The sequence below is a fragment of the Bos grunniens genome, chromosome 4 (genome assembly GCF_055505025.1).
Source record: "Bos grunniens cultivar Pamir isolate PY7600 chromosome 4, Bosgru_T2T1.0, whole genome shotgun sequence".
Lineage (NCBI taxonomy): Eukaryota > Metazoa > Chordata > Mammalia > Artiodactyla > Bovidae > Bos > Bos grunniens.
Genome location: NC_141168.1, coordinates 55,552,255 through 55,580,177, shown reverse-complemented (window position 1 = coordinate 55,580,177; position 27,923 = coordinate 55,552,255). Strand labels below are relative to the sequence as shown.

The window sequence follows — 27,923 nt, the reverse complement described above, 5'->3', positions numbered from 1 at the left end:
ATCCTAATTATTTATCATTAGCCCTGTAAAGTAATACTCAAAATTCTCCAAGCCAGGCTTCAGCAATATGTGAACGTGAACTTCCAGATGTTCAAGCTGGTTTTAGAAAAGGCAGAGGAACCAGAGATCAAATTGCCAATATCCACTGGATCATCACAAAAGCAAGAGAGTTCCAGAAAAACATCTATTTCTGCTTTATTGACTATGTCAAAGCCTTTTACTGTGTAGATTAAAACAAACTGTGGAAAATTCTTAAAGAGATGGGAATACCAGACCACCTGACCTGCCTCTTGAGAAATCTGTATGTAAGTCAAGAAGCAACAGTTAGAACTGGACATGGAACAACAGCCTGGTTCCAAATAGGAAAAGGAGTACGTCAAAGCTGTATATTGTCACTGTGCTTATTTAACTTATATTCAGAGTACATCATGAGAAACGCTGGGCTGGATAAAGCACGAGCTGGAATCAAGATTTCCAGGAGAAATGTCAATAACCTCAGATATGCAGATGACACCACCCTTATGGCATAAAGTGAAGAAGAACTAAAGGGCCTCTTGATGAAAGTGAAAGAGGAGAGTGAAAAAGTTGGCTTAAAGCTCAACATTCAGGAAACTAAGATCATGGCATCCAGTCCTATCACTTCATGGCAAATAGATGGGGAAACAGTGGAAACAGTGTCAGACTTTATTTTTTTGGGCTCCAAAATCACTGCAGATGGTGACTGTAGCCATGAAATTAAAAAACACTTGCTCCTTGGAAGAAAAGTTGTGACCAACCTAGACAGCATATTAAAAATCAGAGACATTACTTTGCCCACAAAGTTCTGTCTAGTCAGGGCTATAGTTTTTCCAGTAGTCATGTATGGATGTGAGAGTTGGACTATAAAGAAAGCTGAGCACCAAAGAATTGATGCTTTTGAACTGTGGTGTTGGAGAAGATTCTTGAGAGTCCCATGGACGGCAGGGAGATCCAACCAGTCCATCCTAAAGGAGATCAGTCCTCAGTGTTCACTGGAAGGACTGATGTTGAAGCTGAAACCCCAGTACTTTGTCCACCTGATGCAAAGAGCTGACTCATTTGAAAAGACCCTGATACTGAAAGATTGAAGGCGGGAGGAGAATGGACGACAGAGGATGAGATGGTTGGATGGCATCACCGACTAGATGGACATGAGTTTGGGTGAACTCTGGGAGTTGGTGATGGACAGGGAGGCCTGGGGTGCTGTAGTCCATGGGGTCACAAAGAGTTGGACACGACTGAGCACCTGAACTGAACTGAACTGCATTCTTATTGGTTGGTATTTGTGAAGTACTAGTTGAGAATACTTTGAATCCTACCTCTGATCAAAATAAGTTGTAAAATTGAATGGTGTGGCAAGACATAAGTAAATTTAGTATATAAGAAGTTAAACTAGTTACTTGAAAAATATAATTTAATAAAATCTGTTTATGTGCTAGCCTTATATATTTTTGTTGTTTTTTAAATCAGCACAATCTTTATTATCTCAAAAAGAGTGAAATATAGTTGAATTAGGTCATGGAGCATCTCAGATATAGGAATTTCTGGTTCAGTGGAAATGTCTTTATAATTATAACCCATAGTGCCATACCTTTTTGCTACTCCTGTTTTGGGGGATTCTGTAAGTTAAGAAAAGATTGTAGTTGCTAACTTCTTAAGTTACATAGATTTAGTGTTCATTTAATGTTTGAAAATATTATTTCATCATATTTTATTAATATTGAGATACATTGCTTCAAGACAATAGTATTATCCCATAAATAAAGTATTAACTTCTTTTTTAGGGCTCTCAGTAAAGCCCATTAACCCAAAGATGACATATGTTTAGTATTTTACATCTTTCTAGGAAAGCAATTTAATATCTGGTAGATTCTATTTGGATACAAAAGTGCAATGGACTTTTTAAGGACTTTATAAGTGAATATATTACCATGTATTTACTGCATTTCAAAGTGGAAAAACATGAAATACCACACTGGGAATGCCAGTTCAGCTGCTCATAAAGCAATTCTGCAAATAACTATTAACTATAGACAGAAGCAAAATCAAATTACCAACTTTGTTGAATCATAGTGAAAACAAGGGAATTCCAGAAAAACATCTTCTTGTGTTTCATTGACTATGCTAAAGACTTTAACTATCTGGATCTCAGCAAACTGTGTACAATTCTTCAAGAGATGGTAATGCCAGATCACCTTACCTGTCTCATGAGAAACCTATATGTGGATCAAAAAGCAACAGTTAGAACTGGACATGGAACAACTGACTGGTTCCAAATTGGGAAAGGAGTATGACAAGGCTGTATATTGTCACCCTGCTTATTTAATTTATATGCAGAGAGTACATCATGTGAAATGCTGGGCTGGATGAATCACAAGCTGGAATCAAGATTACTGAGAGAAATATCAACAGCTTCAAATATGCAAATGATGCTACTCTAATGGTAGAAAGGAAAGAGAAACTAAAGAACCTCTTGATGAAGGTAAAAGAGGAGACTGAAAAAGCTGGCTTAAAACTCAGCATCCATAAAATGAAGATCATGGCATCTGGGCCTATCACTTCATTGCAAATAGAAGGGGAAAAAGTGTAAGCAGTGACAGATTTTATTTTCTTGGGCTCCAAAATTACTGCAGATGGCGATTGCAGCCATGAAATTAAAAGATGCTTGCTTCTTGGGAGGAAAACTATGACAAACCTAGAGAGTGTATTAAACAGCAGAGACATCACTTTGCTGACAAAGGTCTGTATGGTCAAAGCTATGATCTTCTCAATAGTCATGAACAGATGTGAGAATTGGACCAGAAAGAAAGCTGAGTGCAGAAGAATTGATGATTTTGAATTGTGGTGCTTGAGAAGACTCTTGAGGGTCCCTTGTACAGCAAGGAGATCAGATCAGTCAATCCTAAAAGTAAGCAACCCTGAATATTCATTGGAAGGACTGATGCTGAAGCTCCAATACTTTAGCCACCTGATGGAAGAGCCAACTCATAGGAAAAGACCCTGATGCTGGGAAAGATTGAAGGCAAAAGAAGAAGGGGATGTCAGAGGATGAGATGGTTAGATAGCATCACTGATTCAATGGGTGTGAATCTGAGCAAACTGTAAGATAGTGAAGGACAGGGTAGCCTGGCATGCTACAATACATGGGGTCAGAAAGAGTTGGACATGACTTAGTGACTGAACATCAACAACAATGAACAAAATGCAGAGACACAAACACAACCTCCAATGACTTGAGGGCTCTAGAGAGTAAACAAAGTTGGACAAATTTTGAAGATGTGTTACAATTTGGAGACTCTGATAGGAGGAGGTGACTGTGATGTTTTTGTCTCTGAAGGCAGTCTCAGTCAAGGCAATACTGGATGGTTAAAACTAGATTTATACAAAACCTTCCAGTATGTTTCTGGCTAGAGGCATTCAATGGGGGAAGGAAAAGATTTTCAACAAATGGTGTTGGAGCAAATGGATATCAATATAAAAAAAACTTTTACCTTTACCTCACATCATACTCAAAAATTATCTTGAAATTGATCATTGTCCTAAACATAATAAAAGATTAAAATGATAGGACTTCCAGAGGAAAAGTCCTTTCAGTGTGAGGGATTTCTCAGAGAAGACCCCAAATGCATGAAACCTTAAATAATTATTTTAAAATGTAAAACTTCTTCTCTTTGAAAGGTACTGGTTTTTAAAAAAAGCGACAGGAGTAGGAGAAATTATTCACAACACACTGAAATGTATTGAACTGTGCAGCCTATATGGAAGTAGTTTATTCTATGCAAATTCTACTTCAATAAAGTTCTTAGAGACAGTAAAAAGATCAGTGTTTGACAGGGGTTCAAGGCCAAGAAGGTAAGCATAGGCAAAGCATATGGGATTTTAGGGTATGGAAACGATTCTTATACTATTGATGATAGGAACGTGAGTGGATGCTTTGTCCAACCCCGTAGAACTGTGCAACATGAGAATGGTCCCTCAGGCGAACCATGGGCTGGAGTGAATGCAAAGTGTAGATATTGGTCATCAATTATAACACGTGTACAGCATTAATGTAAGAGGTTAGTAATGAAGGAAACTGTAGGGGAGAAGGGGTGTATGAGAGCTCTCTGTACTATCTTCTCAATTTTTCTGTAAACCTAAAGCTGCTCTAAAAATGTCTATTTAAAAAAAGTAAGATCCCTATATCCCGTGTGCACCATGGATTATCAGTTACTCTCCTAGGATTAATTTCAAATTAATTTTTTCTCAAATCTTGAGCTCAGTGCAAAAAGGAATGCTTTCCTATACTTTGTTTCATTGAAATTTTTCCTATGAATTAATTTTCCAATGATGTGCATTCCACATATGTTCCTAATAAGTGATGTCCTTCATCTTTAATCTTTATTTCTCATAAAAGTCTACCTAAAAGACTCGTTAGATTTGAAATGTCACAACTAATTAACTGATTTTGATTAGAACTGGAAAAGAATAAACTAATTTTTACTTTCTATTTTTTACTTCCACCCTTTTTCCTCTGTGATGTATCTCTGAAAGGGAATTTCGGACCTTGGTAATTGAGATGGTGATGGCCACAGATATGTCCTGTCATTTTCAGCAAATCAAAGCAATGAAGACTGCTCTTCAACAGCCAGAAGCGTGAGTGAACCTGTAACCTCATGTGTTTTTATAGGTGTTTGACCTCCTACTTGTCCATGTCACTGTACCTTTAAAGTTTATCTCTTTTAATATAACTTTATTAAATGGTCTCATAATGTAGTGACGCTTGGAGGAGAGCATGTAAGAATATTATCTATCATGGATATTTCTCATCAGGGTTAAAATAAATAATAGGGCCAGTAACAATTTGCGCTAGTGAGAATTTAAAAGACCCCTTCAATGCAGAGGCAACAAATAAAGGTCAATGAGTGACTCTTGGATTCTTGTTGTCTTTTTCGTGATGGCAGATATTCCAGAAATGGTTTTGAGTCAGTATTTGAGGTGTCCAGTTCAATAAACATGGAGACCACACTGATAAATGTCCCAGTTGGAGGATGATTTCCCCCCAGTTCAGCAGCAGTGGGCTTTGAGATGGGAGAATGGAAGGGATTTTTTTTTTAAACAGTGGTATTTAAAAAACTCTTAGTGAGATTTTGTGAGTTTGGTCATTATGCATTTGCATCCTTTGGGTTTACAGAATTGAAAAGCCAAAAGCATTATCCTTGATGTTGCACACGGCAGACATCAGCCATCCAGCAAAAGCGTGGGAGCTCCACCATCGCTGGACCATGTCACTCCTGGAGGAGTTCTTCAGACAGGTACCGTGTTGCTTTGTTCCCCCCACTGGTGTCACCCGTGGATATAGCCTGACTTTTATATTTCAGCAACACTGTGATCAGGACTGTTGTGATTACAATTATCTTCTTTTTGAAGGGATGGTTCACAGCTTTTATTTTTTGGCCTTCTGGTCATATGGTGTTTGACTCTCACCTACGTTCTGATTCTCAGAATGTTATGGTATTTCTATCCTATGCATTTCTGTTTGGGGGGAAAAACATTTCCTTGTGGCGATTTTTTGTCAAAATATCATCTGAGGTATGCTTTTACTTTTTTTCCTAATGGGGTGACCAAATGGCAGTCACTACAACCTGCTTCTCTGTTACAATTGACTGGGCTGTTCCTTTCTAGCAGACAAACCCATGTTGTCCAATTCCAAAGCCATTTGGAGCAATTTGAGTTCAGAAAATTATTTGAAGCTACTGTCCCAATTATATTTAAACTTACTATATCCTAAGATATAGGGTAGTGTTTTCTATAAGAAAAATCAGAGTCTTTAATGAGGATACACTGCTTTAATTTTTTTTAAGCTGCATAGAAGTAGAGAAATAAAACGGTAAATGAATACCTAGCACCAAGACTGCTGTCTTCTCAAACCCAGGCAATGTGCACTAAGCTCATCTCAAGAAGAGCTGCCATTAAAGTATCTGCTTTGAGAAGTGAGGTCCTGAGGTTCAAGGCAAGATGGCATGTAGATTGTGGGACTGGAACTATAGTTAATTCAAGCTCATATGGTTAATTCATTAGTTCTTGTTAATTTACTGAGAGAGGTTACAGTACAGATTCAGAGACCTCTGAAGTTCCATAAAACATTACATATTAACCAGTCTCAACTCTGTCCCCTAAACTGACAAGAGATATACCCTTTCACCAGTTACTCAGATTTTTGGAAGCAAATTATTCTTAGGATTACTCTCAGGATTCTCATTTGAATGGAGAAATTAGAGAAGGCATTTCTGTGTTCGTTTCTTTTCCTTCTGAAGCTGCACACAATATCTGGTATTGAGGTGGGACTAGAGAGTACATTAAGCAAAGTTCAGAAGCCCCTCTATTGGAATTCTTATTCCAGCTGCTCTGTGGCCTGGGACTAGTGAAATCACTGCTCTGGTTCCCAACGGTCTTATCTGTGACTTGTTTCGGGGAATATTGGGGGGTTTAAAGGAAGGTTGGACCAGCCTTTTTCCTTAGAGTCCTTCCCACATTAAGTGTTTTCTTCATTCTGCCCATGAGTGCACATTCTGTCCAACATTCTGTCCAACACATGTACACGTGTGTGCCCCCGCTAAGCTGTTCTGAGTATGCCAGCAGGTTCCTTTTTCAGCATATGGCTGTCTCCTTACATGGTTGACGCTTGGCCTCACAGAGTGGTTCTCAAGGGGAACCCAAGGGGTGAGAGGAACTAACACTGTACAGATGTGGCCATGTTGTATATACAAGAATGACTCCAAATTCATTCTTAATTGACAGTTAATTTTGAGCCACTTTTCCAGAAATTACTTTTCTAATATTAATCTCCACTTTCATTATCGTATGTTTTTTTGATCATTGCTTTTGTAATACACCCACTATAAACTAGTAATTTTAATCTGAAGCTAGAGGTAAATCATGGAGAAGGCAATGGCAACCCACCCCAGTACTCTTGCCTGGAAAATCCCATGGGTGGAGGAGCCTGGTGGGCTGCAGTCCATGGGGTCACTAAGAGTCGGGCACAACTAAAGCAACTTAGCAGCAGCAGAGGTAAACCATAGTTAACTCATAAATTTGAGTTATTGAAGTGGTCCCTTTTTTAATTGTGAGAAAGTGAATATGAGAAATTACTTAAACGTGGACATTTTTCCCACTAACGGAAACCTTATTTGCACAAACATAAGCTTGAATTGAAAGAAAATGTACCAGAGGCAATATGAAAATAACCATATTGAATTTCTTGCCAATTGGGAATAGAATGTTAGCTCACTGGACTGGAACTATTTTTTTAGCAATTATGATTCAGTAAATTATTTTTATTGACTTAATATTTTAACCCAGATGCCATAAGCCATAGTAAGTAACCCTTGTAGGAGAAATGTTGCCTTAGCTCTTAACTATAGATTTTAAATTGGGCAGTTCAAATGGGAAATCTCAATGGGACTGTAGAGTCTTTGAAAAAATTACATTTAGATGTTGGGTTATATTTCAAAATAACGGCATAGCCTCAATGCTGATAGACCAGACCTTCTATGCATTGCTGAAAGAGTAAGTTACATCTTCAGTTTTATAATCATATTTTACAAAATCCAAGCCTCTGCCTCAGGTCTTTTTCAATAAAATACTGACTTTAAGAAACTGTGAGTTTGCCTTTTTGGTAAATACATCTTGAGAAACTCTGGAGATTCATTTCCTAAGTATTGCTGTATATATTTATATTTTGCAAACATCACCTACAATTCTTTTAATTTCCTCTCTGTTTGTGGTCATTTTCCCATTTTTTGTTTATTTCATATACCAGTGTCTTTTCTCTTCTGTATAAAGTTAGCTGATCATTTGAATATTTGATTATTTCTTTTTTATTTTATGATATAAATTACTGCTTTCATTTTTATTAATTTATTTATTCTGCTTGATTCTTATTAATTCATTTCTTTTGCTAACTCCCCAAGTTGGATGTCCAATTCATTTATTTTCATTCTGCCTGTTCAATATTAGTAAATATAAGGCTAGGGATTTATCTTTTTGTTAATCATGAATCTTGTAGGTTCTGATATGCAGTGTGTTCACAATCATCTTCATTAAACATTTTCTAGTCTAGGTTTTGATTTGTCTTTACTAAGAGTGGCTTCAAGTGGATGTGTTTGTTTATGTGATTTTCCCAGTGGTAGTTTCCTTTGCTTTCTACTTTTGTAATTGATTTGTGACTTATCAAAATTTGATCAGAGAGTTTTTCATTGTTTGGGCCTTATTTAGTAGGTGAAATTTGCTTTTCACCTACTAAAAAAATCAATTTTTGTGAATGGTCATGGCTCTTGAAAAGTCAGTTTATCTTCTACTTGCAAAGTATAAAACACCAGGCATATTCTTCCTCCTTATCAATTATGTCATTTAGGTATTTTATATGTTATTTTTTAAAATGTGATGTTTCGTGGGCTGACAGGTGTTTCTATTATTATTTTCTGGTTCTATGTAGTATAGTTTTTGCTTCCTGAATGTTGATTCTGTGTTATTTGGTTCTTAGATATTCATAATTGCTAGATTTTCATAGTTTATTGAATCCTCTATCATTATAAAGCCTGCTTCTTTGTCTTATCTAATGCTTTTACCTAGAATTCAAATTCAGCTCATTTTAAGAACAGACTCTTGTCTTTTTACTCTAAACTTTTACTTTTAACTTTTTACCCTAACCTTTCAGAGACACTTTTATTTGGATGTGTCTTTTAAACATTGCTTATAATTGAGGGTTTTTTTATGAGCCAATCTAAGATTCTTTTATTATTGGAAATTAACTGTATTAACATCTGTTGATATGACAGGAATCTTTGCTCTTAGGTACTATCATATTTTACATTATGATTTCTATTTTGTGGCTTATTTTTAAATTGTTCACTATATTGGCTGTACCATCTGCTTATTATGTATTTATTTCTTCTGATGACTTGGAAGTTTTATATTATGTTTTTAGTTTTAATATTGGCTAACTTGGTAATGCAAACTTTATATCCTCTATTTATTTAGATAGTATTGATTAAAATAGCAGGCTTCTACTTCCTCTTGCCTCTTCCCCAACAGCTAGTTGTATCAACTTAATTCTTGTAGTCTGTACCTTTGTCATTTAGCTATAGCTCTATTCCTTTATATGTATCAGGTTTAAATGGTATATTTGCACCCCCATCTATACATACACGAAAGCTAGTGCTTATTCAGTACCTCCCAACACTTTTCCCCTTTTTCTTTCATAACATAACTAATTCCTTGTTACTGTTTGTTGGCTGTATTATTTCTAAATTCTATTTTCTAAGTGAGCATTCTATCTCATGTACTATATGCTGTTTCCAAAATATACACCAAAAACAATGTGACCCAGGAAGATGGAAAATAAACAAGTTTGGCAAAAGCATAATTTTTCCAGTTGTTCTTGTCTAGGCTCTACTCAGTGCTGGCACTTTGGCCATGGTTGGTTCATTCATCTATTTGTTGGTCAAAGTTGTTCCTTGAGTGGTGTCTTCTAGGAGTGCTAAAAGCTGCATTTCTGTGTGTTTACAAGTTTTTCTACTGCTTTTATACTTGGGTCACAGTTTGCTTGGGTAAGAAATTTTTTGAATCAAGTTTCCTTTCCCTGAGGTCTTTTTTGATTGATGCTTTTGAACTGTGGTTTGGAGAAGACTCCTGAGAGTCCCTTGGACTGCAGGGAGATCCAACCAGTCCATCCTAAAAGAAATCAGTCCTGAATATTCATTGGAAGTACTGATGTTGAAGCTGAAACTCCAATACTTTGGCCACCTGATGCAAAGAACTGACTCATTGGGAAAGACCTTGATGCTGGGAAAGATTGAAGGCAGGAGGAGAAGGGGATGACAGAGGATGAGATGGTTGGATGGCATCACTGACTCAATGGACATGACTTTGAGTAAACTCGGGGTGTTGGTGTTGGACAGGGAGGACTGGCGTGCTCTTTACAAGAGTTGCAAAGAGTTGGACACAACTGAGTGACTGAACTGAGGTCTTTTTTATATTTTGTTTAAATGTCTTCCACCTAAGAATGTTGCTATGCAGAGGTTGGAGGCCATGCTAGAATTATTTTCATGTCTAGGTGGTATATATTTTTGCTTATGTGCCCTAAGAATTTTTTCTTTACCTTTGAAGCCCAGTGACATTACTAGGCTATATTTCAATAATGATTGCTCTATAACAGTTTTTCTTGGGGCCTAGTGTGTTCCTTTTCTGTACAGATTCAAGTTCCACTGATGAAAACTTTAACGATTTCCTTTTCCATTTGCTTCCTTCTTTAGGAAATACAGTTATTTGTATGTTTCCTCTCTTGTTTTTCTTCTCTGTTATTTTCCTTTAAATTGTCTTGTAACTCTCTGATGAGTGGTATTTTTTTTTTCATTCCTAAATTCCATGTCTCTTAATGTGTTTTATCAAAAATAACTCTCCTCTGTGCTGCCTCCACTACACTCTTCATTTATGTGATGGTTCTGTTTTTCTTTTCCATGTCTTCCCTGAGCTCTGCTAGGTCCTCTTTCCCTGAGCCCTGGTTCTTAATAATTTCAGGAATTTTTTCCCATCATGGGAGTATGTATGTTTGGTCATCACTTGGTGGCACTGTGTTTTTTTTCTGATGAATGTCCCCTATCTGTTATTTTTATTTTTCTGTTCCCTTTTCCATTTTTTCTTTCCACGTAAAGTATCTTCCGTAAGTTTTATTTTTTTCCTCCTGGTATTGGTATAGTGCTACCTCTTCCTCCTCCTTCCCTTCCTCCTCCACCTCCATCTCCTCTTCCTCTGCCCTTCCTCTCCTTCTCCTTCATTTGATTATTATTTACCATCTTTGAGTGAAATGCATTATTTTTTGACCAACAGTTTTCAGGAGATAAGTGCCAGGGAAAGACTGGAATAGCAATGTTCTAAGCTGCATGAAGATCATGGGATCTGGTCCCATCACTTCATGGCAAATAGATGGGGAAACAGTGGAAACTGTGTCAGACTTTATTATTTGTGGCTCCAAAATCACTGCAGATGGTGATTGCAGCCATGAAATTAAAAGACGCTTACTCCTTGGAAGAAAAGTTATGACCAACCTAGATAGCGTATTGAAAACCAGAGACATTACTTTGCCAACAAAGGTCCGTCTAGTCCAGGCTATGGTTTTTCCAGTAGTCATGTATGGATGTGAGAGTTGGATTGTGAAGAAGGCTGAGCGCTGAAGAATTGATGCTTTTGAACTGTGGTGTTGGAGAAGACTCTTGAGAGTTCCTTGGACTGCAAGGCGATCCAACCAGTCTATCCTAAAGGAGATCAGTCCCGGGTGTTCTTTGGAAGGAATGATGCTAAAGTGAAACTCCAGTACTTTGGCCACCTCATGCGAAGAGTTGACTCATTGGAAAAGACTCTGATGCTGGGAGGGGTTGGGGGCTGGAGGAAAAGGGGACAACAGAGGATGAGATGGCTGGATGGCATCACCGACTCGATGGAAGTGAATTTGAGTGAACTCTGTGAGATGGTGATGGACAGGGAGGCCTGGCGTACTGTGATTCATGGGGTCGCAGAGTTGGACACGACTGAGCTACTGAACTGAACTGAACTGAAGCTGCATGATTTATTATGAGGTTTCTATGACATGGTGTGTGTGTGTGTGTGTGTGTGTGTGTGTGTGTGTGTTACCTTTACTTCTTCCCAGTCAGCAGTAGGCAACAGTTGTAGGACGGCTCATGGTACAGTCTGTTATCCATATACTCTTGCCATGCTTGTATATTTTCTCATTCAGCATTTTCTTCTTTACTATTTCTTGAAGCTAAATAGGGTTCAGAGTAGCTCTTTACATCAGTGTCTGCTGTCTCTCTGGTTTTCCCACATGATGGATGTGGGGTATTTTTCCTATCTGAGTGAATTTTGAAAACCTCTATTCTTCAAACTTTATCTGATCTCTGCAGCCATAGGTCTTTGCTCTGGGTATCTTACATTACCCCCTCCTGGATATGCAAAGCATTTGATAGTTGTTCCTCACGTAGTTTTGATTGAGTTTACAGATTTCTCCTGCTATTTGTTGGTTTCTGTTGTTTCTTGTTCTGTTTTGAGAGGATAATTTCTGAGAGGGGAGGGCAAAGATGTCTTTACTATACTTATCTTAAATCCAGAATTACAGTAATTTGCTCATACCTCATATTTGTAACTTCTTCCCTGGGAAAGAAGAGTATATATTGCTGCATTTTGTTCAACTTGATGCTTTTGTTGTCTCCCCAGTTAATTACCTTTTCTCCACTCTACTGGGAAATACTCTCTTGTGATATCACCCAATGATCTTTTGAAGCTCTTGCCCTGAGAGATGCAATCTGCCCTGTAAAGTTCCAATACAGAAAGAACCTTTGTTTCTCTTGCTTGGTTTGCTGCTTACAGCTAGCTGCTGTAACAAACAAGCCCCCAAAATGTAAAACAGCACACATAAAATAAAACTTTATCACCAACTCATATAAAGTACCAACAAGTATTTCTTGATTGGAAGATGGTTTACAATAAGCAGTGCTTTTAGACCCAGACTCTACCATCTGCATGGCTTCCAGGGTGCTTATCTACATCAAGGCAGCAAAAGAAGGAAGGACATAAAGACATAGGCTTAGGAGATTTTGTAGGCCAGATCTGTGGTAGAGACATACCCTCTCTCCTCTTTTTTTATTGTCTAACACAAACTGGCAGAGATTCTGGGAAGTGTAGTCTAGCTATGTGAACAGGAAATAAGGGGAGGTTGTGAACAGGTAACTGCCTAATTGCTCCTTCAGCTTGCTTATCACAGATGTCCAAGTGGCCAAAGGAACTTGAGTATTTCTAACCATATTCACCTTTTTATTCATAAATCAAGCATTCATTGTGTTCCTTTTGTAGATAGCTTATGTAGATTGCTTAAGTCAGCTATCTTAACCCTCCCACAAGAATGAAAGTTATATATTTTTGTGCACTGTCCTGAAAAAAAAAATGAGTTCACTAAAAAAAATCCTTTGTGCCAACTGAGACTCTTGCCCTTTTTTTGGAAGACATTGACCTCTTTAATAAAGAGGAAAGTGAATGAATAATTCCACAAGGGCCAGTATTCATGGAGTCATACAATATTGTATTAGTCAAGCTAGATTCACCTGTAGAAGTACATTCTTCTGTATTAATTTTTGTGTATTTTTTCGAGTTTATAAATGTATCTGCCTCCAGAGGGAATTCAGGGATCACTATCTTCAAATAGGTTTATAGAAGTTAGGAGTAGTAGTTATTTAAATTCAAAGGATGTAAGTGATATGGGTATGGGCAAGTCCGTAGGATAAGTTGCTTAATGATGTTTAGACTTTTCAGCAATAAAATTCAAATTAATGCATATCTTAGTAGTTAAGCACTTAGTGTTCTTTTTAGCCACCCCCATTAAAATACACCAACAAAACAGTGTATATCCCCACTTCATAGGGGATAAGAGTGAGTTTAATTTGTGTTGGCTGAGCTAGCCCACTGAACCATCTGCACAACTACATTTACATTGTAATACTCATCCTTCTCATCGTATTGCCCAAATAGAAATAGCTTTGGAGTAAGTTCTTTTTATCATGCTATTTGAGCGATAGAGCAGCCCTTAGCAAGGCATACTTGGAAACAGAAGGACCATTGTGTCCTATGGTTTGTTAATACAGGAAAAGGGTACCGAGGTAACTAAGCCACGTCAAGATTGTTCCTGAGGCCCTTGGATGTCCCAGCACCCACTGTGAGCCCCACTATTCAGCTTCCTCAGATGCCCATTCCTTTTCCTTCTTTTCAGTAGATCTTAAATGTGCGTGTTAGTTAGCTCCTTTCTCTGTGGTAGCATGCCTTAGAAAGAAAAAACATTCAGTTTTTGAACTAGACCTGGTTGTCGAACTAGCTTCTTATTACTCTTTATTTACTATTAGTTAACTGGTGATATTTATTACAGTCAGAGTGTAACAGTTAGATGTATTAAGTTCAATAAATGTTTCTCAGATCTTCACTTAGTGGAAATAGCTATTGAGAAATAATACTTGTTCTTTGAATTTATTTGTATACATTTTCTCATGTAATTGTCATTGGTATTGATGACATAGGGATTATTATCCCACATTTTATAGGTGATAAAACTGAAATGTAGAGAGGGAAAAATACACTTACTATGATCACACAGGTGGTGGGAGCAAGGCCAGGTTCAAGCTAAAGTCAGTAGCCATTAACCTGAGCAGATCTTTTCTTGTGAATTGAATAAACACAACTTTGTGGCTCTCAGAAGCGTGACCCACTTCCCCTTTCCTCTGGATGCGTGACTGAAGTACTGAGCTCTGGTTCAGAGCTGTTCTTTAAAATCATCTCCATCTTTAATTAGACTTTCCATAGCACGTGCTTATGATAGTCTTGCCTTTTGGTGAGATTGAGAACATGTTGGCCATAGAATCATGTCTTATTATTGTCTAACTTGATAAACAGAAGCAATTATTTACTCCATTACTTTTTTGTTCCACTTTTCATCATCACTGAGCCCTGCAGGGAAGGCCCCAGAAGCACTTAATTCCGGTTGTGTATGCCTTTAGGTAGCATTCGGGGAATGATTCCAAATCAGTCCAGTTAGAATTGGTGTCTCAGGCACTGTCCACAACTGGAGGGGTCTGCAGGCCCAAGAAAGGCTACAGGTAGGATGACTGGAGAACACACAAGAATTCTGACTCCTGTGCTGGCTCTCGGCCACAGGATGCGTTGCTTTGCTTATTTTCCTCAGGAGACCTATTGCTTCCTGATGAGGCTTTCTATACAACAGCAGGCACTTTTGCAGTTGGATGGAATGATTGGCCCCTGGAGGGCTTCAGCCTCTTGGTGTCTTTTACGCAGAGGAACAGGGTGCAGGACTTACTACATAATGTGATTGTAGTAATGAAAAGAAAGACCAGTGGCCTTGGTGGAAGTTGAAGTTGTGAAGTAAAATCTGGGTGGCTCAGCCTTCTGTTCTTAATTTACTTTGACCTCCTGTTTTTCTAGGGCGATAGAGAAGCAGAGCTGGGTCTGCCTTTTTCTCCTTTGTGTGATCGGAAGTCCACCATGGTTGCCCAGTCGCAAGTAGGTACGTGTTTGCCAATCCACTGATGGAGAGAAAAACTAGAGACGGGTGTCTGGAAGTAAGCTCAGATGCTCCACATGATTCTTTGGCTAGAACCTGGCTCCATTCTGCTGCTGTACTTGTGGCTTTGGCTGGTTGGGTTGATGGAGCCACTGTCCCCAACCTCCTTCCTGGAATGTAACTGGTTCCTGGGAAGATTAGACAGTGACACTGCTATCTCCATCATTCCCTGCCAAGAGAAAAAGGGGATTCAGTCCTAAGGCAATGACAAGAATTAGTGGTGGGAAGCCCATTCTGTTTCAGTCTCGGCGTTCTGCATGCAGTACCAAGAGTTTTCTCAATGATGCTTCCTGTAGCCCACTTTCCAAGACAGCACCATTTCCTGGATGACCTTACTGCCAGGAATGGCTCTTTTAAAATATCTCTTTCCTTTCTGCCTGCCTTCTTTCCTTCCTTTATTTCAAAAAAAAATTAGTACCTTTTTTGGGTAAAGAATACTTTTTCACTGCTAATAACTGTAATATATGTGCATTATTATTATTTTATTATCAGAATTCTCTTGCTACTTGTATAGGACAACTTTTGTCTTGCCAATTTCATTACAGGATTTTTTTATCATCCTTCACTTCTGTGTATTAAATGCCAGTATCACTTCTCTCTTGGTCATTGTAAAGTCAAGTAAGCATTTGTATATTTTCAAACACCATATCTCCTTTGATTGGCATTTAGTTTCCTTCCACCTTTCATGTCACTGTGTAATGAGTTACCACCATTAGTCCCAGATCATGTATTTTCTCCTGACATGTCACAGCATACTTTGGTATTTTTGAGTTGTTGAGATGATCACTCCAGCCCAACATCAACTGTCTCTCCAGCATGGTGATCTCTCAAAGGTAACATTTCCAGACCTGACCCCTCTCTTGGTTTCCAGCCCTGTTGGCCCTCTTCCATCCAAATGTGGCCCTGGTACCTTGAGTCAGCAGGTCTAAGATGAAGTCCACCATCTTTCTCCCTGGTCACACTCTCCCCCATTGTCTCTGTTCTCTCTGCCTTCCTGGTGGAAGTCTCTGACAGATTCCACCTACAGGTAGGACCACCTGCTGGTGTGCACATATCCATGCCTCCGTCACATGCCCACCTTAAAATGGCACTGGATCTCACCTCCCTTACTTTGTCTTTGAGCTTTGTGAAGTGAAGCTTCTAAAATGATTTTCCCAGTGTCAGCCTCCATTGCTTTCTCCCACCCCATCCATCTTGCCAGATTAACTCTCCCAAATAACAGCAGAAAACGTCTTAGTACTATGCTGCCCAAACATCTTAAGGGGCTTCTAGTGCCTATCTAAGCCCTAACCCTAGCTTGGTACTTTGGAACCTCCCTCCCTGAACAGATTCATGACCCTTCGCAGGCTTTCCCTTTCTGACTCTAAAAGAATTCCTAAGTTCGAGTCATTCCCCAGACACATCCTGTACTTTTCCCTGTCCTGTCACCTTGCTTCACCCCCTCCACCTGGAATGAATAGCCTTAGGGCTCAGCTCAAATATCACAACCTCCATAATGCTGTTTGCAACTGTCACAGTGGGAGGAAAAATACCCTTGTTCCCTTACCTTCCTAGGGGCTTTTCTTGGGGCTTCTCCTTTGGCCCTTTCCCTTTTTATGCTCACTGAATTCTGTAAACTTCCAAGGGCAGGCAGGTTGTGTTACAACTTTTATCACAGTGTTTTTTATATAATAGACATTGAATTTTCATTTTTAAGCATTTTATTGAACTGTCTACTAAAAAGTTAAAGGAAAGCTATTTAGGCGAAATGGAACTGACTCATATGATAGTCAAAGCCAGGATTATATTAAATGATTAAGACCAACCTAAGCTCTCCTAATCTAATTTGGCTCTCCTATGTAGATGAATTTTAAAAGAAAGCTACAACTCATCAGTTTGCATGGGAACATTGGAAAGGCCCCAGTTACTATGTAGTTCCTCTGAAACTTTGCTGTTTCTCTCCAGGTTTCATTGATTTCATTGTGGAGCCCACCTTTACTGTGCTCACAGACATGACAGAAAAGATCGTGAGTCCACTGATTGATGAACCCTCTCAAACTGGGGGCACCGGGCAGAGGCGTTCAAGGTCAGTGTTGAAGCTTGAAAGCTGGGGGTCAGGGTGGTCTGTGCATGGGGACAGACTTCTGGAAGGCATGGGGGTGGTACTTCTTAATCATGTTCACCCTACCTCCTCCTTATGAGACGTGTCTGCTTCTTCCTTTTTCTCAGAGGAGTCAAAGTTGTACACTCTGTATTCTCCAGGCTGGCCTGTAAGGGGGTGATCAAGGTCCGGGTCATGATATATAGGTTCCCAGTACTGCCCCCACCCTGACCCCATCCATTCTCTCTTTTGGTGGCTTTGGCCACAACATTGTCAGTCACTGCACTTCACCTGCTGTACCCAGAGAGTCCTTGTTCCCCATACTCCAGAAGGAAAGAACCATGGATCAGAGTTATCATTTAAGTGAAACTTTCATTTCTAGGTTCAGGAAGAAAATTAAGTAGAGGGGAAAAAGAGCTGAACTGTTAAATCACCTTCTGCCACAGCATCATTCCACCCATCCGTCTGACATCCATCCATCAGTTGAGTCTGACACTGTCCCACAGGCAATCTTGGTGGTGACATCATGAAGCGCTGGCGCCTAAGAAGTCTGGCACTTTGCGCCGCATTCTGTGTGTTGTGTGTGTCGCTCAGTCATGTCCGACTCTTTGTGACCCCGTGGACTATAGCCTGCCTGGCTCCTCTGTCCATAGGATTCTCCAGGCAAGAATACTGGAATGGGTTGCCATTTCCTTCTCTATCAACACCATTAAACGGAGTCAAAGTGTACAGCCTCTGGAGTCATATGGCCAGTTAAATATCCTGACTCCATTCCTACTTAACTGTACCATCTCAGGCAAGTTGCCTCAGTTTCCCCATTTTTGAAAATGTGGATTATAATACTCATAGGTTGCAGGGAGGATTAAGTGAATTATTTAATCTACGTAAAGCCTGTATATGATAGCTCAGTTGGTAAAGAATCCACCTGCAATGCAGAAGACCATGGTTCAATCCCTTGGTTGGGAAGATCCCCTAGAGAAGGGAAAGGCTACCCACTCCAGTATTCTGGCTTAGAGAATTCCATGGACTATATAGGTCATGGGGTTGAAAAGATTCCGACACGGCTGAGGAACTTTCACTTTCGCTTTCACTTTCACTTTCAAAGCCTTTGTAACAGGGTCCAGCACAGAGGAAATGGCAGCTACAATAATGCTAACCCAGTGTTCACTAGTATTAAATGGTTTGTATTACCACTAGTACTGCTATCCCCTCCTCCTCATCCATCAAAACCTTGGGCCCTGTCATAAAGGAGAGAAATGGAATGAAGAAGAAAAAGAATAGAAGAACAATGAGAGGAAGAAGGACAAGAAGACTAGGACAGAGGGAACCCAGGAATGCTTAAGGTGAAGGGACCTAGTCAAGGCTGTCAACAAAGAGGTCAGAAGCCCCCTGCCTGAGTCCCACACCCCCACAACTCTGCCAGCACTGGGCTGAGATCTGCTCTGCTTATCTAGTTAGTCTTGATTGTCCTTCAGTGGATTTGTATTTGTGCCAGTCACGACTGTAGTTCCCTGGAAATGTGTGATACTTTAGGCCCTGTGTTCACCTAAATCAGAAGGGAATCCAAAAAAGAGGGGATATATGTGTACATACAGCTGATTCACTTTGCTGTACAGTAGAAACCAACACAACATTGTAAAGCAGCTGTATTCCAATAAAAGTTAATGTAAAATAAGTACACCTTCAAAAAAGTAAAGTTTCCCAGAAGGCTGGCACTTTCTATGTTATATATATATATATATATATATATATATATATATATATATATTTCTGTATTTCCTAAAGTTGCCTCTGTTTAAAGCTTCAAGTGGTGTAATATATTTTTGTAATTTTATTCATTTATTTATTTTTGGCTGTTTGGGTCTTTGCTGCTGAATGGATTTTCTCTAGTTGCAGTGAGCAGGGGCTACTCGTTGTTGTCGTGCATGGGCTTCTTGTTGCAATGGCTTCTCTTGTTGCAGAGCACGGGCTCTAGGGCATTTGGGCTTTAGTAGTTGCTGGGGTACTAGTACTAGTACTAGTATTAGTACTCAGGGCTCAGTAGTTGCCATTCCCAGACTGCAGAGCACAGGCTCAATAGTTGTGGCACACAGGCTTAGTTGCCCCGAGGCATGTAGGATCTTCCAGGACCAGGGGTCAAACCCATGGTTATTGCATTGGCAGGTGAATTCTTTACCACTGAGCCACCAAGGAGACCTCTCCAGTGGTATTATATTAAAAAACAAGTCTTATGCATGACTGACTTCTCACAGTCTCCATGCCTCTCTACTTTCCCCCAGGTACAAGTGGAAGTCCCCTTATTCTAGCCTTGGGTATCTTGGGCTCAGAGTTTCTTGAGTACGGGAGGAGTTGGAGCTAGAGAGAAAGAGGACCAAGTGACTAAGTGACTTGGAAATGTGGTCAGTGGGAAGGAAGGTAGGCAAACTGTGGAACCAAATGGAAGTCAAGTTTAAATGGGTTAATTTCAGGAAGTCAAAGACAGAATTCATGTGTGGGGAGTCTAGTCATATGGAAAAAGAACATTTGAAATATGGGGACCTTTGGGACTATCAATACTCATGAGACTGAAACCTTGACTTTTTTCCTGCTGAAAATGGAGAATTTCCCAGCAGTTGCATATTGAAAATAAAAATGACAAACTTCAGGCCCCAGGAATTTCACAACAGTAACTTGATGCATGTTCACCACTCTTCTTTTAGGCTTGCTTATCAGCACACATTTTCAAACTCTAACCCTCTCTTTGGTATCTTTTTCTTTCATCCTCCAGTTTGAACAACATCAGTTCAACAGATGCAAAGCGATCAGGTGTCAAGAGCTCTGGCTCAGAAGGAAGTGCCCCAATCAACAACCCTGTCATCCCTGTTGACTATAAGAGTTTTAAAGCCACTTGGACTGAGGTGGTGCACATTAACCGGGAGAGATGGAGGGCCAAGGTGCCCAAAGGTAAGATGATGGGGAATCTTGTTCATACCACTCAGACCCACTCACCAAGCAAGATGTTGCCACCCCTGATTTAGAGGTGTTGAAAATGAAGCACAAACTCAGGTTATATATTCAAATTGTTGAATGTTAGGACAGACCATCTTTTGCTCTTTATTATATCTAATACTTAGTGCATGAGAGAATGAGGTTGACTTCCAAGCCACCTGGTGGAATGACCTTAGTGCTATATGTCCAGATACTTCTCAAAAGGAAGATTGTACAGAGGACCACCTATTTCTTGGTTTCTGCTAGGCCATCTTGTCATTCTTATTTTATGAGATGTGGCACATTTATCAGGCCTTTACTCCTTTTATCTACCTCGGCCATTGCACTGGGATAGAAAAAGCTTTAATCTCCTTACATGCATTTTTAACTTTATGTTCTCAACTTCCCTTCAGTTATTACTCAGTCTGACCTTCTGAGATGAAGGTAACTCACAGGTAAACAGAAATTCAAAGAAAAGTCATCACTCTTGGTACTATGAACAAAAAATGACTGAACTCTCTTTGTTTTTTGAAAGTCAGAATTCATTTGCATGTTTGTGTTTACCGAGCATGTGCTCCATGATTCGTACGTATGACATGTTTATACTGTAGTCTAAGCAGGAACACATAGCTGTGGTAAGTCTCATGAAGCTATGATGCCTGATTCTAGAGACAATTCTAGAGTGGATGATTCTAGAGTTCTAGAACCAGGAGGCTAATCTCAGTGGGTTTTGTGGAGGTACACCTTCAACAGCAGTCAGTTTTTGCCAACATCTGTTGCATGCCTACTGTATGCCAGGCTCTGTACTGTGTGTTATTCACCAAGGTGAATATCAGGCATCCTTGTCCTCAAAGCTCGAAGTCTCCTGGGTGGGGACAGGGAGGCATTAGCACAGAATTTCTTTCCAAGTAGGAATGGGAGTTCAGTGGAAGCCTGTACTCCTCACCAGCACCCACTGACCTTGAGCCCTGGACTTTTATAACAGGCAAGCAAAGTTTTATCACCAGTCTCAGCATTCCACACATTAATATACCCAGTGTCTCTGCCCAAGGGAGAAGGGTAGGAGTAGGTCTTGTTCCTCAAATATCTGGGGCGCTGCTTCCAGTGTTGAGAGAGAAGAGACAAGATCACACTGCTGGAGTTATTCAAAGGCCAACATTGTGTCCTGTCCAAGTGTCTTCTCAGTTCAGGTGGGGCAAAGTGTTTATACTTACAATTCTTTTAAGGCATAGTTGGGCCCTTATCATTTGGGGACGTCCTGAGCTATGGAGAAGAAGCCAGCTCTTCTTCGATATTTTAAGTGTGGCCTCTCACAGTCTATAAGGATGCTTTAAACATTGAAATCCTCCCTGTTGGCAGGCTTTGCAACCAGCAATGGCAGCTACTGCATCATTTTGAGAAAGCAATCTCTTATAATCAATTACACTCATTACACTTGAAAATTCAACTCCTGACAATACACAATTGAAAGTGGTATTTCAAGATAATTTGTTTGCAGTTATCTGGCTTACTAAAATTACCTTCTGAAACTAATCACCTGGGAGAGCATTAGACAGTTTCTTTTCTAGAAGAAAATTGGTCCTTTAAAAAGGACAGGTAAATAAACACTGAAAAAGAAGTGAAAGTGTGTGTTGCTCTGTCGTGTCTGACTCTTTGTGACCCCATGACCCCATAGACCCTGCCAAGCTCCTCTGTCCCTGGGATTCTCCAAGCAAGAATACTAGAGTGTGTAGCCCTTCCTACTCCAGGAGATCTTCCTGACCCAGGGATCGAACCCAGGTCTCCTGTGCACAGGCAGATTCTTTAACATCTAAACCACCAGGGAAGCCCAAAATTAACACTAATAGTTTTAAAATATGTGAGGCATGCTAATAGAGATAAGCTCAATGGCACCCCACTCCAGTACTCTTGCCTGGAAAATCCCATGGATGGGGGAGCCTGGTGGGCTGCAGTCCATGGGGTCGCTAAGAGTCAGACACGACTGAGCGACTTCACTTTCACTTTTCCCTTTCATGCATTGGAGAAGGAAATGGCAACCCACTCCAGTGTTCTTGCCTGGAGAATCCCAGGGACAGGGGAGCCTGGTGGGCTGCCGTCTGTGGGGTCGAGCAGAGTCGGACACAACTGACGCGACTTAGCAGCAGTAGCAGCAGCAGCCTGGTTGAGGTGCTTGGGAAGGCTTCTTGTGTCTAACTAGGATTTGAAGGATGTCTGGGGTTGAGCATGAAGTGGGGAACAATGCAAAAGGGATTGACAAAGGCACAGCCCCCAGGGTTTATGTATTTTTTTTAGGAGGACAGTTTGGGTATCAAAGCAAAAGTTAGTTGGGGAATGGGAGAATTGAATCCCTACTTGCCCTGTGCTCTTTGGCAAATCCAGGCAGATTCTTTGAGAAAATTCCCTTTGGGGGATAATAATAGATACCACAGAGGTGGTGCAAAGAACAGAAATTATATAAGTAAAGAATGAGAACAGAGCCTGCACCTGGTTATTGCCTGATAAGTGGTAGCTCTTATTTTGAAAAATTGGAAAAGAAAGTTTAAATGCAAAGTGAAGAAAGTGGTGGTCAAAATGCAGCATATAATTAATATTTTATAACATTTTCTTATTCAGTTTGCATCTGTTTTTCTGTTGGTGATTGGTTTGTGCTGCACTATCCAAGAATGTTTTGTTCGTGATTCTTTTTCACCGGAAAATCCTGATTTCAGCAAAGGCTGCCCTGCATTGGGGCACTTGAATATATGTTGTTATTAAATTGATCAGAAATGGAATTAAATCTAAGGCTTTAGTTTTTTAATCAACCTATCTAGCTAGGCCAGAACACATAGTTGTCAGGAAAGATTGAATCAATATATATTTTTTTACAGCTCTCAGGACTTAAACTCATTATTCACATACAAAGATATGTAGGCATAACAATTTGCAAGTATTATCAATATTGATCAGTTTCCATTCAGAATTTGACACTTTTTAAACATGTTTTTCTGGTGTAAGAATAATAGGTGTCTAGGTTACAATGCTGAAATATAAACAAAATATACAAAGAAGAAAATAAAAGTCGCTCATTCCAGCAAAATGTAACTATTGTTGAAATTCTGATGTAATTTTTTAAAATTTGATTTCCTGTGCACCATGCTCCTTCTCTGTTGTCTTATCCAGTCCTTTGTGACCCCTGCCAGGCGGTAGCCTGCCAGGCTCCTCTGTCCATGGGACTTTCCAGGCAAGAATACTGGAGTGAGTTGCAGTTTTCTCCTCCAGAGGATCTTCCTGACCCGGAGATTGAACCTGTGTCTCCTGCGTTGGCAGGCAGATTCTTTACCACTGAGCCACCTGGGACACTCCCTTTTGTACATATTCATAAGTAAACATTTTTTCCTTAAATTGAGATCATAGTGTAATATTGTATTTTCCTTCTCTGTTTCTATTTTGAAGATTTTATTCTTATACTGAATATTCTTAGAAAGTGTGATTTATATGGCTACTGTATGTAATATCATAGTTGAACCATCCCTCTGTTACTGAGTATGTTAGTTTCCAATTCTTCATTATTGTATATAACATTGTTATGAACATCCAAATTCATAAATCTTGAGTCTCCATATTATCATTTACCTAGAATATATTTCTAAATATTTGATTTCTCTATCAAAGTAGGTGAAAAATTCTAAAGCTCTTGATATATGTTATCAAATTTGTTTCTGGAAAGTTTTTTTTTTTTAAACTAGGTGTTCTCCTTCAGTAGAAGTGTAGTGAGAATGCCATTTCTTTATATTTTTTCCCATTATTTTACTCTTGAGGATGTTTACATTTTTATTATTGATTCATAATAACTCTTTGTATATTAAGGATAGCAATTCTTCAGTTGACAAACTGTCTTGCAATTTCTATCCTACCTCCATCCAGTTAGTTAGTCAGTCAGTTTGTCCTATGTCTTTTAACTTTGTTTATGGTCTTTCAAAATACATCTTATTTTTATTTTCCCAGAGATTAGCTTTATATTTTTATTGAATTATATCTCTGTCAATGTAAATATGAAATAGTATATAATGATACTCCTTTGCAAATGCTGAGAAGTTTATTGAATTTTAAAAAATTTCCTCCATTGTCACTCAGTTTTTATTGAAATAATATAAGATTTTCAACCTAGGTGATTATAAGTAAATTGTAAGTAAATGACTATTTTATAATTCCTTGGTGGTTCAGATGGCTAGCATGTAGTACAGGAGACCTGAGTTCAGTCCTGGGTTGGGAAGATCCCGTGGAGAAGGAAATGCAACCCACTTAAGTATTCTTGCCTGGAGAATCCCATGAACAGAGGAGCCTGGAGGGCTGCAGCCCATGGAGTCACAAAGAGTCGGACACAACATGTCATAAGAAGACTTATAATTAACTTATCCTTTAATATTATTTTAAATAATTGCATCAAGTTTTATATCCAACTTAATAGTTATTTTTATTTAACACTAAGATTTACTAGTATTTTTGCACATCATTAACATATTTTCCTCATTCTGAGTTTTTAATGTTGACTAAATTTTTCTGTCAGCTGAAGCGCTTTGGTTAAAAATTTTAGAAAGGTACCATGGAAACATCTTCTGAGTCCTGAAGTGGCTAGGAGTACCTTTATGTTGTACTTACATATTATCAAAAGTTGACTATTCAAAACTAATCTAGTATGTTGTTTGTCTTTTTTTAAGTTAGTTTCTCTCCTTTTCTTTCTTTCTTTCTCTGTCGGTAGTTTAGGTAGGCATTTTAGAGAATTATATTAAGAGATAATTAGCCCAATACCACTTTTAAGCAAGAGCCTATAGTATCATAATTTAGAAAAGCAAGTAAAGTGAAGAAATCAATGTATTTCTCCAAGACTGCACAGACATTCAGTGTGGGATAGAATTAGCTCTCAGGAGGAATGCATTAATAATTTATGGATCATGAGGGGTCTGTGCTGCCGTAACTCTTAAGCTCCTTGTTTTGGGCCATTCTCATAATGGACGGAGGAGCCTGGTGGGCTGCAGTCCGGGGGGTCGCTAAGTCAGACAAGACTGAGCGACTTCACTTTCACTTTTCACTTTCATACATTGGAGAAGGAAATGGCAACCCACTCCAGTGTTCTTGCCTGGAGAATCCCAGGGACGGTGGAGCCTGATGGGCTGCCGTTTATGGGGTCGCACAGAGTCGGACACGACTGAAGCGACGCAGCAGCAGCAGCAGCATAATGATCACATCACCATACATAGTGTGAACTGAAAAGCAGAAGGAAATGAGATTGAACTACAGCATTTGCTTTCTACTAGTCTAGAAGCCTAGGATGTTAAATCTAAAGCCCCCAAAGTTCATTCTTTACATATATGTCATCTCTGGAACCTGTAATCAGATACAAATTAATTGTTCTATCACCTGCTTTATGTCATAGTAGGAAAGATTTAATGTCATTAATACTTCACCCTGAAAATATAAGGGGATCAGATTACAGTGGAACAGATGTATCTCCTGTAGTTTATTTTTTCTTTTCTTATATATGTGTTTACTTGCTTTTGTCTACCTACTTGGAGTAGTAGCACTTAATGCTGATGGCTGATCACATCAATGTCATACATTTCAGAGATGTGAGGGAGAGATGGGAGTAGAGTAAGGTTGTAGACCATTTCAGAACAATCCACTGAAACACAGTTGCTGCAAGGAAAGGAATCGCATCACATCTGATTATGGTGTCATAAAAGCTCAGTTCAATTCAGTTCAGTTCAGTCGCTCAGTCGTGTCCGACTCTGCGATCCCATGAATCGCAGCACACCAGGCCTCCCTGTCCATCACCATCTCCCGGAGTTCAATCAAACTCATGTCCATTGAGTCGGTGATGCCATCCAGCCATCTCATCCTGTCGTCCCCTTTTCCTCTCGCCCCCAATCACTCCCAGCATCAGAGTCTTTTCCAATGAGTCAACTCTTCTCATGCAGTGGCCAAAGTACTGGAGTTTCAGCTTTAGCATCAGTCCTTCCAATGAACACCCAGGGCTGATCTCCTTTAGAATGGACTGGTTGGATCTCCTTGCAGTCCAAGGGACTCTCAAGAGTCTTCTCCAACACCACAGTTCAAAAGCATCAATTCTTCGGCGCTCAGCCTTCTTCATGGTCCAACTCTCATATCCATACATGACCACTGGAAAAACCATAGCCTTGACTAGATGGACCTTTGTTGGCAAAGTAATGTCTCTGCTTTTTAATATGCTATCTAGATTGGTCATAACTTTCCTTCCAAGGAGTAAGCGTCTTTTAATTTCATGGCTGCAGATACCATCTGCAGTGATTTTGGAGCCGCAAAAAATAGTCTAACAGTGTTTCCACTGTTTCCCCATCTATTTCCTATGCTACCATCCATTAAGTTAAACATTAATTGCCTATTGTCAGCTGTGGTTAAGCCCAAACAGACTTGTTTCTGAAATGTACCACCCCCAGTTTTTTTTTTTTTCTAGATTTTCCATATAAAATTGGTCTGACTCAGTTGTCAAATGAATTTTTATTGCTCAGATAATATGTTGTGCTCTTGTAGCAAACCAGAATTTAATACCTTCAGCTTTTATCAAAATTACTTTTAACTTGGAGATATTCTGAATGTTTAATGTTTGCCACAGATTCAGAGGGGATTATACATTATTTTACCTGATGCCTAAGTATAAACGAATTATCTTCTCCCTTGCCCCACTTTCCCTCTCTGTACAGTAAGTACAGTCCTCTTTTTCTTACCTACAGTCAGCTACAGTCAAATGGCTAATTCTTTCAGGACTGGACTTCAGAGTGTGTATAGTTTCTGTATTTTATACTGACCTGGATTGCTGATGATGGAATCAAGTCAGGTTCATAGGCAGACAGGGTGAATCAAAGCCATTGTGTACATTTCATGTAGAAATCAAGTACTTCATGAGCATCTGCTAGGTGACAGACACTATACAAAGCAGTGGGGGTTCAGTGATGGAGGTGACATTTGACCTGTGTTCTTGGGATACTACAGAAGCATGAGAGGAAGTCTGGGTGAACATGAGAGGAGCCATTTTGGGCCTGAGCCTACCGAGGATGCCATTTCCCTGTCTTATTCTGCAAGGGTATTCTTTTACTCTCTAGTTGCACCTTTCTGTAGAAATCAGAAGACCTACCATATATGCACATAATTATGTGATTTTGTAAAGAAATTTTTCTTTACCTTTTAAAAATAATTTTATTTATTTATTTATTTTTGGCTGTGCTGGGTCTTCATTGTTGCATAGGCTGCTCTCTAGTTGTGGTGCGTGGGCTACTTATTGCAGTCGCTTTTCTTGCTACAGAGCACAGGCTCCAGGCATGTGGGCTTCACTGGCTGTGGCGCGTGGGCTCAGTAGTCGCGGCTCCCAGGCTAGGGAGCGCAGCCTCAGTGGTTGTGGTGCACAAGCTTAGCTGCGCCATGGCGTTTGGGATTTTCCCAGACCAGGGATTGAATTCGTGTCTCCTGCCTTGGCAGGTGCATACTTGACCACTGAGCCACCAGGGAAGCCCTCCTTATCTTTACATTGTAAATTATAAATACATCCTGTGGGGAAGTAGAATGTCATGAAACGGTGAATTGCAAACATTTAAAATTTAAACCAATGCTTGTCATCCCGATTGTGTGTTAGATCATCTGGAGAGCATTAAAAATATCCTGTTCTTGCCACTCTCCCTCCAGAGTCCGATTTAA

At 39.6% G+C, this 27,923-nt stretch overlaps 1 protein-coding gene across 15 annotated transcripts in view; it reads left to right on the top strand.

Annotated features, from left to right (window-relative positions):
- The window catches only part of PDE1C (phosphodiesterase 1C), a 642,269-nt gene that overhangs the window by 544,951 nt on the left and 69,395 nt on the right, over positions 1-27,923 (top strand). For all 15 annotated transcript variants that reach the window (XM_086396479.1, XM_086396463.1, XM_086396468.1 and 12 more), the window contains 5 exons: positions 4,552-4,653; positions 5,192-5,312; positions 15,034-15,115; positions 17,117-17,237; positions 20,020-20,195. In XM_086396479.1, coding sequence (XP_086252605.1) covers positions 4,552-4,653; positions 5,192-5,312; positions 15,034-15,115; positions 17,117-17,237; positions 20,020-20,195 — 602 coding nt within the window. The remainder of the gene's footprint in view (positions 1-4,551; positions 4,654-5,191; positions 5,313-15,033; positions 15,116-17,116; positions 17,238-20,019; positions 20,196-27,923) is intronic.